The sequence below is a fragment of the Gavia stellata genome, chromosome 5 (assembly GCF_030936135.1).
Source record: "Gavia stellata isolate bGavSte3 chromosome 5, bGavSte3.hap2, whole genome shotgun sequence".
Classification (NCBI taxonomy): domain Eukaryota; kingdom Metazoa; phylum Chordata; class Aves; order Gaviiformes; family Gaviidae; genus Gavia; species Gavia stellata.
This window is the reverse complement of record NC_082598.1, coordinates 33,008,747-33,026,485: the sequence shown is the minus strand read 5'-3', so window position 1 is coordinate 33,026,485 and position 17,739 is coordinate 33,008,747. Positions and strand designations below refer to the sequence as shown.

The 17,739-nt window shown below is 34.5% G+C and overlaps 1 protein-coding gene across 1 annotated transcript in view; it reads right to left on the bottom strand.

Moving 5' to 3' along the window:
• TUSC3 (tumor suppressor candidate 3) overlaps positions 1 to 17,739 on the bottom strand; it is a 75,087-nt gene that overhangs the window by 41,584 nt on the left and 15,764 nt on the right. The window contains exon 5 of the mRNA XM_059817932.1: positions 10,041 to 10,130. Within this exon, the coding sequence (XP_059673915.1) occupies positions 10,041 to 10,130 (90 nt within the window). The remainder of the gene's footprint in view (positions 1 to 10,040; positions 10,131 to 17,739) is intronic.

Below are 17,739 nucleotides of genomic sequence, written 5' to 3'. Positions count from 1 at the left end.
ATTTTAGTAGGGTTAGGGAAACAGGAAATAAAACAAACAGGAGAAAAAACCCAGAAGAAATACAAAGTCTGCGTACTGTTTTTACTCTTCCAGTTACTCAAGGTTTGCAAAATATTTGTAGGACTGAATTTAATATAGTGTTTCTAAGGGATGAGAGGAATACAGTGGAAAGACCACAGTAGCAAACACACTATGATCCCTCTATGAGCACTACCTAAAGTGGCATGTACATCATGTCCTTGTGGTTCTGTATTTTCCAGAGATAATTAATAATAATGCAAGTGATCAATTTTGGGGCTATTAAATGACTAACAGCAGGAATTTAATTCAATTTGGTTCTTAAAACAATTCTTAATATCCATTCTTAAACTGTGCAGCTGATCCAACGCTTAGATTATTTCCACTTATTGTAGCATACTTGTAGTTAAATGCACATTCAGAAGGTGAAGTAGCTAACATTGACAAAACTCTGCAATTCTTTACAGTGCCACATAAAAGGGCTGTGAGTACTACTATGCCCAAATATTTCTGAACATTTCCAAAGCTCAATTTTAAAGTTTTGTTTATACACACAAAGCATTTTAATGGCAATATACCTACTTGTGTTCTAAAGACAATCTATGTCTTTTTTTCCCCATTTCCAGCATTAATAATATCTTAAATGAAAGCACCGGACAAGATTAGATGGTGTTTACTCATTCATTATACCATTCATTGAAGTGTTCGCTGTTTATAGGCAAATAAACCAACAATAATTGAAAATATAATTTTCAGTTTAGTTCTATGACTCTGGTATTTAGCCACAGAGAAGACTATGGAACAATTCCTTCTTTTATCTCACAAGGATTACTCAGTCTGATTAATATGAACTACACAATTATGGATGTGCAAAAGGCACATGAACATTTTTTTGTTTGGAATGTTTTTTAGAACAGTGATTACAAAAAAAAAATCAGACCAAATTCTTTTTTCATTCCATTGACCCATATTAGAAGTGTGAAGGACTAGTAAATACAGACAACTTCCCTCTTTCAAATGATAATGCTATTTTATCTTCATGCAGAGCATTCTGCTATGCTAAGTGACCTCAGGACCTGCGAACATGAAGGAGGTTATTTCATGTTTTGTTTGTTGCTCAAAACCTAGATTTGTAAGACCTTCAGTAAAGAACTCTTTTTAATTTGCACTGTACATAAAGTTAAAGCGCTCCAGCCTTTAACAGCTTTCATATAAATATTAATGACAGACTTTTAAGGGGAACAGTGAAAAATGCCTCATCTTTTCAGTATAAACGTACAAAAGAACTACAGTCTATTTCTAATAAATGTGAAAGTTTAATTCTGTAAGTACTGAATACTAAGAAAATGTGCTGTACATTAAATCTGCTCCTCAACCCACTTCTGGGCATCATATTAGCTTGATGCAAGATGCCTTTAAAACATTTAAAGAGTAGATCAATCTCAGTTGTGTTATGCCAATACATGTGGCAGTTCTGCAATGACTTTTTACGTGGCAGACAGGAGTGTGCTTGTCTAAAGGGCAGTGCAAAATGAAAATTAAAATAATTCCTTGTTCTAAAGCTTGTGTAAAAGCCCACTCCTTTTGTGAACTTGTTTCTCAACAATGTGCACATAAAGAGACTTTGAATCCTGACCAACAATCAGGATAGAAGCTAAACTCTCTCCTTTTCATCCTCCAAGGAAGATGGACAAAGCAGTTGGAAAATAGTAATTCCCTTTCAAACATTTTCGGTGACTTTTTTGATAAATATAACTTACCACTTACATAGCCACAGCAAGAAATTCACTTAGCAATGTCTGCTTCTACATATAAGCATAGATAATGTAACAGCCATGTAAGCTATCCTTCTGAGCAAAATCTAACTGAACTAATACAAAAATAATTAAATAAATTGGACTTTTCACCAAGATCCTAAATTATAAGACTACAGTTCACACGTTAGAGTATATTCTAGAGAATCCCAATAGCTTAGGTCGAATTTGTCCTTTGGACATAACAGAACAGCAGAAAGCTTAAATAACACATGTTGTATGGCATTTCTGACAACATAAGCATTACAGATTCAGTGAGCATATTCTTCTAGCAATTTTGAAAAAGCTTTTATATTTTCAAGATATATTACAATGAGGAGTATTGAGAAGACGAAAGCATATACATACATTCCAATTCTTTTGTTAATTACAACCATTGTAATAAACAGAAGTACAATACCAACCAATGAACATTAGATAAATAAACTGCCTAAATTAATCTGATAAATACAAAAAAATCAGGAAACAAGGTCCTTCATTTATTTAAAGATTCCCATTGTTTGTTCTAAAGCTAGACCAAATTTCATTTCTGCTACTGAAACATTACTGTGCAGAAAGAAAAATGAATACATACAAGTTCCTTGGATATGATTTTCAAAGGTGCTTTGAATAGGTCTACTCATAAAAATCAGTGGTAATTTTACCACTGACTTGGGAAAAAAAAAAACCAACCAAACAAAAAACAATCTGTTTAACCCAGTAGTCAATCCTTGCCTTTACCATTGCACCTACTCTCACATTCTGCTCATATGTATAACCTTCCCAAATACCATTTTATTTTAATTTTAGTACAGGAATAGGTTTTGCCTATCTGAGCACACTATCTGAAACCAAAACTGGTTCCTCAGCTACCCGGGTTCAGACTGTTGAATTCTTATGCAAGTATGCTGCTAGACAGTGGGGGAAAAAAAAACCCCAACAACCCAAGAATAGGACACTTGTAAGTCTCAAATTGAAAGGCACAAAGAACAGTTGTGGTGCCATCATTAACCTTGTGAATGTTCATAACGCTTCAAAAGAATATGTGAGGAAAATAATGAAAGCAGGTCTGTGTGCCTGTCCCTCACTATATTATCTACAAGATCTGACTGTCAACATATATAAAGAAAAAAATAATAATTACTATGAATGATTTAAGGAACAGAAAAAGAAAAAAACATAGATATCCTGCCATTTAATGTCCAGGAACTCTAAGAAATATTTGATATATAGAAGGTGGGATGTATAGTGCTACCCTACTGCCTTTTAGAGACTCAGAAGAACAATCTGCATGTACAATAAAACTTTTTAGTTTACCTTTTAATTTAGTCCTTATGCCTTCTTCTATTGTCTTTTCCTTCAGGAAAAGTCAGTAAACATGAAAGGCTAGCCAAAGAAAGAAATTAATGCTGGCACCAGAGCTAGACAAAAAAAATGTCAGAATAATTTTTGTTTCTATGGAAACATATAAAAAGCATTTTATATTTATCAAAATATCAAGTAGCAAATAACTGCTGCCTTGCGGATTTAAAAAAAGGCATCAAAAGTTCCTTATGTTCAGTAAAGAATAACCAGCATAAAAAAGAATAACCACTATAAAAAGTTCTCTCTCTGAACCAGAGATTATGGGTGAACTAGTCTACAGAGGACTGTCTGAAGTATGCTGCTTCATTTACATTAACATACTCAAATGCACGTTCCTTCTCTTAACATTATTCACAGGCGTAAGAGAAATCTAATCCGTTACACTGAAATGACAGCATTAGAGTTTACTAGCAAAACTATATGGAGATGCAAGAGCTCTCCAGTGGAAAAATGCACCAGGTCTATAAACCCAGAAGGCTCTGCAGGATAGAAAATATTTTGATACTTGCTTAGTAATTCACAAGAATTCCCAACTGCTGAAACTTTACTTCAGCAAAAGAAACATCTGCACCCTTGTACTAGAGATTACCTTTCTGCAGGGAAGAGGAAAGATTCACAAAATAATCCATGTAAAGTAGTGAAAGACGTGTTGTGCAATAGGGAAAATATGGTAGAGTTCTTTCCTCTCTTATCCCTTCCCCACTCCCTCAAAATTGTTGAAAATTTGTAAAATTTTAGAAGAAAACAAACATGCTTAAGTTGTTTATTAGCTACAGGAAGAATGGCTGCACAGCTCTATTTAGAGAACAGAATCTATACAGAGAAACATCTCTATGACTACTCCAGGCTTAATGTTTTCTCATTTCCAGTGTGGATACTGTAGTGATACCATAATAGGGCTAGTGCCACTTAAGCAAAGGTATGCTGTCAGATCTCTGAAAAGGTGTACTACTGGGCTAAGTCTAATTTTATTCAAGTCAGTGTTAAATTCTAATTAAGAACTCAGCTAAATCAGCTTTTACTGAAAAGAAGGATAAAATTTACCTTGATTGCTCCTGAGGGGAATAAAAGAAAAGATAAAACTAAATTAAAAGGTAAAATCAAAAGTATGATGTGGATGGTCAAACACTGGAACAGGTTGGGGAATCTCTAACCATGGAGGCATTCAAAATTTGCTTAGACAAAGTCCTGAGCAACCTGACGAGCTTTGAGCAAGCAGCTGGACTGGACAATCTTCAGACGTACCTTCTAATCAAAATTATTTTATTAGAGAAGGCTCTTGCCTTTTAACATCTACACAACCAGTAAAGTCCAGGAAGACAGAAAAACTAGATTCCGACCTGGCACTCAAACTGGGTTTAAGAAAACGGCTATTGTTCTAGAAGTAACAGAAAAACATGAACAGGTTTTCCCTTGTGTTATTCTGTTTTTCTGTTTTTAAAAAAAGTGTATTTTTCTGTATTGCATTATCATTCTATTTTCAGATACTTTATAAGTTCACATATTTGAGGTGAGCCTGACTTCTGACATAAAAAGAGCTGTTCTGTACAAAACAGTTCTTTCAAATGAAACTAAATTGCTTCTAGGAGCCCATCTACACCTAGCAAAAGGTGGGCGGGGGGAGGAGGAGTGTTTGTTACTTGCAAGTGGTATCAGTCAATTAAAATTGGATTTGTGTTGTTACAAGGAGCAATTAAAATCTAGCGCTTTTTTTTATTTTATTGGATTTTATCATGACAGACTACTTGCTGCCTGATTACTTGTCTAAAAACCAGTTTTACTTGATGGGAACATGTTCCATCCTTATTAAACCAAAACTACATTACTTGCAGTACAATGGTACTGTCTGAACTTTTACAGCGTGTATGCTTCAAGAATTGACCATTTTAAGAATTTAGAGGTTCTAATGCCTCATCTGAGCAACCCTTCTGTCATGACCATTTTCCTACCTCCTCTTCTTCCCACCATAAAAAAAGGTAAGAAATATGGTGTAAGGTTTCCCTTTTCTAATATCAAGGTAGAAACATGTTATACAGAAAGTTATTGAAATGCCAGCTACGATCACCCATGCAATCTCAAAAATTAGGATAGATGTCTTATAGAGGGTAATAATTTTCCCAACATTAGTTTAGATATGATGTTGCCCATTTGTTAATGTGCTGGTCTATTAACAGAATTAAGATTGTTTTATGCTAGTTCTACATCTTAAACTGCCAATTGTTAAGTTTTTTTACTAAATCAAGATTCAAGTTTTAATTAAAGGCTTGAGAAACCCTTTACTATTTGCAGCTTCTGAGTAAACTCATTGCTTTGATGACCACAGGAAAGCTGTTTCATTAAATACACTCATAACATAGATAACCTACTTCTCATTTCTATGAAGAGTATTAACATAAATAATTGGCTACTCCAATAAAATATTAAGAAGTATTTTCAATAGCACTATGATTGTGATCATTGTCGATAGATGCACCAAAATATTGCTGTGGTACTACTGACACTGATCTGGATATCTTATGGTAGACACTGATATAATAACCTGTACGAACTTTTTATCGAAAAAGGAAGACAAATATATAATAATGTATCGCACAAAGTGACTTTTATATATATTGAAGCTGCTACCAAGCAATCTGGCCACTTTCAGAAAAGTCAGGCATTACAAATACAATCTCGGCAGACTGTACTTCAAACATGCTTCCAGACAGATGGAAGGCAAAAGGACAATGTATTTACTGTGACTTACTGAGCTTGAAAGGGAGAGTCATTCTTTAAAATTGTTCCAAAAAAGTTCCATTTATTTTGATTAGACACATATGAAAAAGTCATGTCAGAAAACACAGAAGAATATACTTTAATAAATGGCATTTTGTCCAGCTTAGCAGTAGAGGACTAATGTGAATTAAGAACCTTGATACTCTAAGCATAAAATTTTCACACAGACTACCTTAATTTTGCATTGATAAATGCAAAAATGTATAATAGCAGTCAAACATGTTTTTTCATTTAACCTCAGAAACATACAGATTACGAGATACCCGTATCAGCTAGACCATTCAAAAAGCCATCAGCTAGACTTTTCAAAAAGTGGTATTTTAGAGACTGTTCCTGAATAAAGATCAGTGGTTATAAAACTGAAAAATAAGTAGGAAAAAAAGGAAAGGCTGAATAAACTCCTCAATTGAACAAATATTTTGTATTTGATCTGATATTGCAAGGTGTTCCATCTAAAAGATCTGCTAAACAGATATAAATTGCTTCCTAAGGACATAATTTGTGTTATGCTTAAGCAATTTTAACCAGCTTTTAAAATATAAGACATGTAAAAAAAATCCAATTGATATAGTGGCAAATAATACCATTCTCCATTTCACAAAGCATCAGCTTATGTAGGAAAATCATCTAATATCTGACCAAAAAAATATCATATTTCCCTCTTCACACAAAAACCTTTCCAACTTCTAATAATTTCTTCTCAGAGAAGGAAAGTATGAGCTTTGAAAATCATCTTAATTCAGTATTTTAGATCAAGCTTGTCCTTTGCCTTGTTCTCATTTATAGCAAACTTTCAACCATTTTAAAGATGCACTCTTGAGCATACTGGACAATAAAAATTGTAGAATTTGTATCCAAATCAAAAAAAATGGCTGCTAATCTCGAGATAGACATACATAAATGCTTTCTTTGCCATTGATGCTATTTGATTAAAAGCTGATGAAAATCTAATGAGAATTCTTTGCTATTAGGTCAATTAAACAGCAACAGAACTGCAGGAGGCTCAAAAATGTGTAATTGCTTTCTCCAGCTCTCTACTTGTCTCACCACCAGCTCTATACAGATCAAACTCTGAATAAAAATTGGAGCTCTCCCAAGACTGTTTATATACAGACACCAATGGGATGTTTAGTTTTCACTCTCAACACCAGTAAAATAGGTACAGATTTTAGTGTCACACAGTCAGTTAGGGCCTAATCCTAACAAAATTATTAGGCAAATGACAAAGAACTCCAAAAATATAACAGAGATAAAGAACATGTCAAGATAGGAGACCAGCACCAGTTTCGTCAACCTAAACCAGAACTGAAGTATCAAACAATGGTACTCTGTGATTCAGCTTTCTAAATAAAAATCGGTACTGCTTTCATGTGGACCCAAAAACTGAAATTAGATGATGGCAATGGGTAACAAAGGAAGTAAGTGCAACAACCTCAATAAGAGAGCACATCAACTTCACAGAATAGACCCACACAGAACTACAAAAATATGGTTTAAAAGCTTCATTCAAAGAATACCATCATAGAATTAAAGTAATTTAGGTAATCAAACAAAGAATCATAAAGACAACCCAAAAATTTTAAGAACTGGTAATGTTACTTTTACAAGATACTGGCACTAGTAAGTAGTGTTGTTTAAGCAAAGCAAACAAATGTATTTTCATTTTTTGAAAAAACAGGAATTTAAGGAAGATAAATGAAGTGCTATCTAAAACTATGTCAAGAACAAAGCAAATAATAGGAGATATCTGAGGCAAGGTACAACTTACAGAGACAGAATATTATCACTTTCAAAGTCCGGTGGCATATCAGTCTCTACAGCTAGTACAGAACTGAACCACTAACTCCTATGAAACAGAAAAAGCTAAGAAGTAGTAAATTTGAACCTAACAATAAAACAATTAAGCTTGGTGAGCTATTCTATGCCTCCTCTTAAAACCAGAATTCTACATAATAAGACAGTTAATGTTTCAGAGTATTACATGCTAGTAATCCTTGTACAAAATTAGCATGGAAATTTGGAATTGGTACTAAATCCTAGACATTGGAAAGAAAGTGGTGAGTTAAATTTCATCCAGATGTAAAGACAGCAGTTGCTAACTTAATGCAGAACAGTGTTACAGTGAATTATCATGGTTGAATAAATCTCACAGAAGTGTTAGATAATCACTTTTATGACTTCAAATTCACAGGAACATAGATAAGTGCTAGAAAAATGAAACAGGAAAATGTTCAACAATGTTATTTGAAAAAAATGCAATGTAACATAGGTGAAGGTTTACTAAATACTTATTAAGCTTCTAACACTGGTAAAAACCAGCTTTAAGTTACAGCTCTAGTGGTCAGTAATACCTTAAATAAATCAGGAATTTGGTGATCCTGTATCTATACTTTTTTTAATTCTTATAATCTGACTGGTTTTACTTACTGACACAGACATAACTCCAAGGAGGTGAAAGTACTGACACATATGACCAAGGAGAGACAGGTGAATCAGAGGCACAAAATAACTTACCTGAACTCATACAATTGAGCAAAACCAGAAAAGAAGGTACATGTGTTGACTAATACAGTAGGTTAGTAACTAGAACTTAAAACCATCTCTACCGTTATTTTCATTATTTAGTTGTGTATATTAACATTCCCAAACTAGTAGTTTTTCAGAGCTCAGAGAGCATATGAGGAGTTCACAGTCTGAAAACTGAGACAAGATGGCACAAATTCAAGAATAATTAAAGGGATATTTTTAAATTATTTAATGTAGTCTATACTTCAGAAACAGGTCTTTAACAAGGGCAATGTGTATAAAACTGGGTATGGTAAAAACTAATTTGTCACCCACGTTGCTTTTTCTATGCATTATTTCTCCTTTCTGTCACTCTGTAGGAAAGCATCATAAATTTAATACTGCAAGGCAGTAATGAAAAACTCTGAATTTTTATAAACACAATGTTTTACAGAGATTATTTATTACATTATCAGTTCTATTTCTGCATAACGAAGTTGACAGGTGGAATCATGTCATTTTATGACATCAATATGCTGCTACATTCCTGATACAAAGCAAATTGGTAATCAAATTCAAACCATCATTTTTTGCTACTCCAATTAAGATATGACACAAAAGGAGCTTCAAATACATTTTTTCTTTAAGAGAAAAACCAATCTCCTTTAACCAGTTGATGATCAAAGCTGAATACAGCTTGACAGGCCACTAGTCATGAAAAAGCTTCCTGACCATTAAGTTCACTGCAAGTTTCATAGATTCCATCCCAACAACTTGTTATTTACCACTTTTCAAGCAAAGAGTGGTAGAAGCTAGCCAAGGTTCTCTTTACCTTCCCAGCAGGCAAAGAGAGTTTCTTCTTCTGAACTCTGATGAACGTTTGCTAATTTGTGAGCAGGAAGGAGCAAGCAAGAGAATTCCTTCAAAGACAGGAGTAGCAGGATATAACAGTAATTTTGGCAGTAATCAACTAGTGGTAGCTTCTTAGTAAAGCTGATAAAGAATTTCAATTGAAGGAGTAAAGAGATCTAGGAAAAAGCATTCCGTAAAATTCAGTGGAAGAGTTACAGGCATGATGGAAAAAAGCACATGAAAAATATAAAGCACATGAAAATATTTGCCATCTCCTTTTCCAACTAAAATGCTCAAGAAAGAGGAAGATAAGAGATTAAAAATCTCAAAGGTTTGTGTAAATGAAGCCTGAAAAGAAGAAAAAAACAAACTTGCTTTTCACCTTGTGAAGGAGCATGTTTCTACAAAAAGACACAATATCCATTTATCTTTGGACAGCGGAAATTGTGTGGTATGAAACATTTTATGACACATTCACTATAGCTGGGAGTCTGAGAGAGAGAATTTTGAAAAATATGGCCACTCATTTCATTGCTCAAATCAAAGATGGTGGAACTTTCTAAACATCTGAAATTCCAAAACAGACTCTGCTTGCAACAGGAGACTTAAGACTCTGGCACACTGTCACACAGTCCTATGGAACTGCAATTATTTGCTATTGTAGACTCACTGTAGGGAGTGACTATCTATACAATATTTCCCCTCAAAATAAAATTAACAGAATCAACTCACCACTTGTCCATTCTGAGGATTTTTATGTGCATATGGAGGTCCACGGATGTGATTCCACATCTGACCAGATGTCATAGCAAATACCACACACTAGAAAAACATAGAAAAAAAAAAAAATACTCATTTATTTACCCAGAAGAATTGAATAGAAAACCATTCTGCTGCTGATGTTTGTTTTAGATGCATATTTACCTAACCAGACACAGTATCTACCTCTATTTGATTTTTAGAATAGGGTTTTCAGATGTGTTGCTCTCATAAAATTCTTAATGACTTCTGTTACAAAATGAGTTAGCTCAAGACAGAGATTTTCAAAATCTCACTTGAAATAATCCTGTCTTTATATGCACTTGGAATTGCCACATTTACACATTTATATGGCAAACAGCGCTCATAGTAGTAGAAGGCATTAAATTCAAATATTCTGCAAACTGGTGTTCGAGTTTCATATAACCTTTCATGGAGTTATTTCTGCCTCTAATCTAATCTAAAAATTTAGCTTAACTGTTTGCTTTCAGGTGTACAAAAGAAGATATAAAACCATAAGAAAAAAAAAATCCAATTATTAAAAAAAAGTCTATCCTATTTTATGAAACTCTCATTGTGTGTCCTATATGACTGTGATTCATTTTAGCTATGACAAATAACAATGTTTGAGATGGTAGAAAAGTGAAATTCCCTATGGAAAGAAGTGGGGAGTTAGGTTAGGAATGTATGAAAACTGTAAAAAAGGGCATTAATTCTTGCAGAAGGTCATACAGCAGAGCCTACACAACAATCATCACAGTCATAGCAAGAGTCATTATGACTATCTTAAAGATGAAAATATAATATCTTTTGATTACCAAATGAGAAAAACAGAAATGGGAAACTTGGGTCATCTAAATATGTCTTCTCACTTATCAGTACAAATAATTCTTATAAAAACTCCAAGATAATTTAAGTACAGTTTTTACATATATGCTCATTTTTACTGTACATCGATATTCCCACCAGCATAGTATAGCCATAGTGATTTAACCGGATGGATCACGAATGTAAAAATTCATACCACAATGGTTAACTAAACCAGGGTTTACTAAAAACCTTTAAAGGGTTTTCTTTAAAGAATGTTTAGTAACGTATTTGTGAAATAAATGTAAGCTAGTGTAGCTCTCTCCCCATAAATGCAGCATTGCCACCTCTAGCAATATGATTTGAATAAACTTTGCAAGGCCTTAGGATTGAATCTTGTCAAGCTTTCCTTTTCTCCTTTTTTCTGTCTTGGCTTTCCTGGATTTTTTATTTAACTTGTTTAGCTGCAACAGCAATTTTTCCAAAGACCAGGTGGCTATGATTTTTTTTCTATTCTATTTAGGATGAAATAATTATGACCAACATAATGATGTAGTGTAGGCATGGGATGACAGCAGAGATAATGAAAGTGGAAACACAGGATGCAGTGTACCAGTATGGAATGATAAGAAAGGGGGCACAGGATTACACTGGAAACCCCAACCCTACAAATATTACGCCAATGGTGAATTAAAGAAACAGACATGGGAGCTGGTCAAAACCAGTTTTAGGGATAACAAAGAGAATAAAGGACAAGCGTCCAACGTATATAAGACAATCCCCATTTACCCAGTAAATTTTGATGTAAAATGTAGTTGCAGATCAGTGAAGGAAGGACAAAGTGTAAAATTAGCCCTAAGAGGATCCTAGAGCAAGGATGAAGAAAGCAGCAGCATCACACTCCTCCCAGCAAAGAACCTGGAACACTGACAACTCACCATAGCACCCCCAAACCAAAGCCAATGAATGATCTCAAGATCCAGAGAGAAGCAGTGGAAGAGTAACCATGACATCAGAGAAAGGGAAAGATAGTAGGATGTGTGCGCATAACAATTTTAATTGTGTTGTTATTATTGAGACTTTTTGCCCTTGTAATAGAAAGAAAAAGAAAATAAAAGAATACATTTTCATATACGGTTTAATAATAATTCTTTGTTGCAGTACACTAAGAACAAATTCTTGGCTTTAAATATAAGGTGTGTTTCATTTTGCCCTTAACAGGATTTGAAATGTAACAGTATAGTAATTAATATGGCAGATGAAAGCATACTGGTAGTAATTATTAGCAAATGGATTATGTTTTAATTAATAATATGCAAAGAAATGAACAGAGTATATGCTTCCATTACTGGAAAAGGGTAATAGATAGTTATTTCTATACCTTACAGATTGTTTTAGCAGAGAAATTTATACTGCAATTTTGGTGATGAATCACACAGCAGATAGCTTATGTGAAAGTACAAAAGTGTAGAAACTGAAAATGTGGGTAACAAAAGTGAGGTGAAAGTGGTATTTTGAAAGGCCAAAAGTCAGCTGAAAAGTAAGACATCGAAAGAGAACGGATGCATAGAGTGCACAAACTGTGGCCCTCTGAAAGTGAGTTTTCTATGAAAAGTCATTTTACTCATTCTTAAATTACTGTGTTTAATTTATATTCTCTAGGCCCAAATCTGCTTCCATATAGAAAGATTAAAAAAACACACCCCAGTTTATAAACGGTCACATACTTCATAACGGATAAATCTCTCAAATCACTGAAGATCTTTAATGTTTGCCAGTACAAATACACTGTCTCACAACATGGTAACGTCTAACAAAAAATTATCTAGGAGAAACAATAGTGGGGAGAAAAAAATTCCAAGTATTAATATTATTGAAAAGGAAAGAGTCAACAATATGGTTGTTTATCCTGAAGGCATCTTTCGTATTCTTCCAGTTCAGACTGTTAGTGATCAGCAAAACTAATTTAGTACACCACATCCTGGACCAGCCATGATCTCCTTCCATCATGCACTTCTTTACTGTGTATTTCAAAATGACCTTTTCAGGAGTCAAAAAACATTCTCCAGCTTCTCCCTTGTCCTCTTCCACTCTTCATCTATTTTAAGTATCCTAAGAAGAGAGCATTTCCATCATATCCCTTAAGCAAGCATTTGGCATGCTACAGATAGCACTTGACATTTAAGCTCGTTTTGCTGTGTTCTATATTCTCCTAGTACCATCATCCGGGTAAAAAAAGAACACGTTGGAAACTACAGACTTCTACTGTTTGTAAAATACCCTTGAAATACACACCGTTGTTTGTAGAACAGATGCATGAATCTATGATACACAATACACGACACTGATACACAATGCTTACCATTCCAAACCCCATAGTTTCCATAGGATGCTATGCTTTGGGATTCAAAATTTCCAAAACACCTAGTTCACTCACCATTACTGTGAGTTGGTGTTTCCCAGGATAAAACTTTGCCAAATTTATTCCTATGAATGAGCAACTTGTAACATGTGATTAATGACTTCATAGTTCCTTACGGGTTTATATTGTATTTATTTCAATAGAACAATTCATATGCAGAGAAATGGCCCCTTTCTGCAGTTTTCTTGGATCTTGTCCAAGTACAAAGGATGAAAACTGGAGAACAGAAGATTCAAGCTGAGGCACTTTTCTCAGAGCACTTAGAGAGATTTTCAACTCCACTTACCCAGAGTAGAGTCTGTACTTCAGCAGTTCTACAGAGAAGAGTAGCATGAGAAAATTTCACCCCCTTACCAAGGACACTCCTTCCATCTACCTGCTCCCTTCTTTCTCCTTGTCAGACTCCAAGAACAACACTTTAACTGCTACATGCCACCTGAATTATCAGGAGAGTTCAGGGTTTAGCTATTTTACTAGCTTTCAGATTTAGGTAGCTTATTCTGCATCCAAATGATAAAAGCAAACAGAGTAGATCTACATTATTGACTGGTGTAGTACAGAGAGGGAAGGAACAATGATTTGTTATAACACATCATGGTTCCAGGACCAAACGTCCACAGGATGTCTTCAGTGGCAATGAAGTTCACCTCTATTACCAGTCCTAGGTGAGTACACTGTATGTGTGTATAGAGAGAACTGCTTAAGGACCTTGTTTACAAATTGCAAGTGGTACTTTCTTGATGGTTTCACAGTGCATGACTTCAGCCTTAGTTTCGCTAAGAGGGAAACTGCTTTGAGCTCACCCGTGGTGCACTTGTGTGTGTACCACAAGACTTCTAACTTAGAACACGTGCAAGGTAAATAAGTACCAAGAGTCCCACCAGAACACTGAATTGCTAGCAAGACACAACTTTACAGGTACATGGGCAGAATTTCTTGACTGTTCTTGGTCTTGCAAGCTTTGTCAAATGATTTGGATATAATACATCACTTTCTCAAAGGCGTAAGTTCTGTTTAACACTCTGCCAGTTTATTAAACAAGATTACTAGAGACTTAAAAAGCCATTTAGTATGCATTTTGAAGTGAAGCTTCCTACTAGCAGACACTATACAAAGCAGATCATTAGATTTCTCTCCGCAAGTTTAGACCCCAGAACATGACAAATACTTTGTAGCATAAGAAAAGTAATGAAATTCTAGATTCATTTATGAATATAGTTAAATTCAAGTACGGTTTCAAAAAGAAGGGAGACACAGGCAGCCAGTTCTGTACTTAATTTCTATACTGTTCTGTATATGTAAGTTTTAGCCATTTCACAATTATTGTGTTAAAGAAATGTAATCCTTTCTATCCAGTTTAACTTTGCTTTTGTACTCAACGAAGGCTGCAAGATCTGTACTCAATTTTTAAATAGCTATCCATCACTTATTACAATCTCCAATAAGAGATATATTATTCAAGGACAGGGAGTACAACATAGAAGCAAAGAGAATGGGTTTCTGTATCTTTAAAGGGTACTGTGCACCTCTAAAACCTCTAACTATGGGAAGAAAAGGAAATTATTAACCTGCATTTATTGCTGTTCTTCTGAGATGCCTATCTACTCATGTAGAGGAGCCTGACTTTTTCTAGCTTTATCTTTGAATAAAATACATTACTTTTTCATCCTCATTCCCAGAAGGGGGTAAAGAAGCCACTAGCAGCCATGATACCCTTCAAGCTCTTTTGAAGCAGTAACTGATGATGAATGTACTGTACGGTATAGGTACTGTGGACTGTATCAGCACAGAACACATTTCTCATAACCATTAACTGTAACGACAACAGTAAACACATGCTTTGTCTCCTCATTCAAGTGACTTGACGTATTTTGCCCAATACAGTCAACTCCTAGGCAGCTGCCTTCAAATCTGAGCAGTCTTTACCTTCCCAGATTCCACAGGTATACAGGCAAATCTGAAATATACACATAAAATAAAACTGAAAATTACATGCAGAAAACTACAGTGGCAGCCTGGTAAAGAAAATGCTTTAAAAAGCCCCCTAGTAGCCCACATTCTAGAAAACTGAACAAATAAACTCTCAGCACCAGTACTGTTGTCTAAAATGTCTAAATTCCTTATCTAAAATGTTAGAAATTTGCCCAGTTTATACCATCTCACCTTTTATTCTCTCTGCTTAAAGAATGAAGAGTCTTGACAGGAATACGAATTGCTTCTTGTTATCAGTATAAAAGGACAGGACTCTGCAAATATCTAAGGACTCAAGCCCTTCCTCATCTTTGTGCTAGCATGCCAGAGGGAAAAATATCCACAGGTTAATAGTAGGATTTGAATTAAAGTCTAAAATAATCTAGGGGATGAATTTTGGATGTGAACTCAAAAGACACCTTTTGGGATACTATGTACTGTGACAGAATCATCATGGTTTGCCATTCTAAAAGTCTTCTGGGTAATGTTGCAAGTAAAAATGCCTAAGGCATACAAGATACTACCAGAGTTTGCAGTGCTTCAATGAGGGGATGAAACTGCTAATAGCATTACTGTTGCACAACCTAGTGTTGAGGACAAAACCAGTTCAACAGCCTTGTGTGAGCTGGCATTGGAATCAATGTGTGAGGTGAAAGCTCTGGTTTTGCTTCTGAAAGTCTATCAAAACCATTAGATGGATCACTAAAAACTGCATTCCTCAATATTCTCCTAAAACAGTGCTGGAAATATTAACTATGAGACACAACCTTTTGGTATCGATGGAGATATCAAAAATTCAGCCAACATTTCTGGGATCCTCTGTTCTCCTGCTAGTAAAAACAGCAGAGGCTCTTTATGCTGAGAATTTTTTTCTAATTTTTTAGGAACAGATGATTCAATCAGACAGAGAGGCATTGTCCATTTTTCATTTAAAAAAAAAAAGTATCCAACATTTGGGAGCATAAAAGCTCTTCAAAATAAATTAAGAAGCTCTGAAAAACAAGGAAAAGAAAACAAGAGACTTGTCTATTTGCAGTGATACAGTTTTCATTTACTGAATTCCAGGATATCTATAAAAGAGTTTCAGCTGAAATTAAAAATGTTATTTTCCATATGGTTAATGAATGCTGGCTACCTAGCAGTACAACACCTCCCCAGAACCAATCAAACCCCAAAACTACAGCTTTCAGAAAAAATCTCCTGTGCTTTCTCAGTTCTGCAACACCCATAAAGAGACCTGCGAATAAGGAACAAAATAATTGCCCATACTCCTGTCAAAAACATAGGCTTCCTGTAGTTTTTATGCATCTTGCCAGGCTTTCCCTGTCTGTTTTTTAAAGTTCAAAAAGGAAAAAATATTCATGAAGAATATAATTCTTTAAAATAAAGTATTTCTTATTTATACATTTCAGAAAAGCATTTTATTAGGCATGACTCGCTCCCCATAACTAGACGCCATCTTCTCCATTTTTGCTTTTAATGAGCTTTCATGAAAAAAGAAGCTTTACATTTTACTGGCAGAAAAAAGCACCATGTAAGAGAATCATAACTACATGATACCCTAGAATAAGTATGTTAATAACTGTCCATTTTCTTCTATGGATCTTGACATATTCTAGTCATTTTATAGAACTAAGGTCATCTGTGCAAAAGCCTGCGATCTGGAGTCCCTGACGATTCCACCAAAAAGAACTTATACCATTAACTTGTATGTCCATGTAGATCTGAATAAAACCAAAAGGACTCCTGGTAACTTCATGATCTTTGCTAAAACATCATTTTGCAATATGGGGCTTTGACAACATTCATTACAAAAAGGGAAGCACCAGCTCAGAGCCATGGTTAACTGCTATATACTTTCAGATATAAGACCTTTTTCTAAAACATCCTCTAAGTGCTATTAATTTTTAAAGTAAACAGAATTTTACAGGAAATAGTATTAGCAACAACAATAAATGGCATTAATGCCATTTTAATTCCTTTTAACTCTATTATTGCTTGTCAATACAATCAACAGGATGACAATTACTGAATGGCATTAATACAATTTCTTTAAATGTTTGATCACATTCGAACATTGACCCTCTCCACAAGTATTCAGTTGAATGTGATTATAAGTTTTCTACATTGTAATTTACAGTTACATTCAGATGTAAAATGTCCAGCTGCTGCTAAGGAGACCAGCAAATATTTTAAGAAAGAATTAATGTGTTAATTTTCTTAATTTAATTAGGAAGTTAATTATATCTTCAACTATTTATTGAATGCAGATTGTAATAGAATGATTCTTGATTTGAAAAACTGATTTTTAACTTCTGCAAGACAAAAACCACAATTCCCCAGAACATTCAAACATTAAACTTCTCATCTGAAACCCTGAGTATGAAATTGGAATAAAATTGCTGTCTCCAGAGATACAGTGCATGGCTAAACAAAGGACATATCACTGATTACATATCTTTATTTGATTTT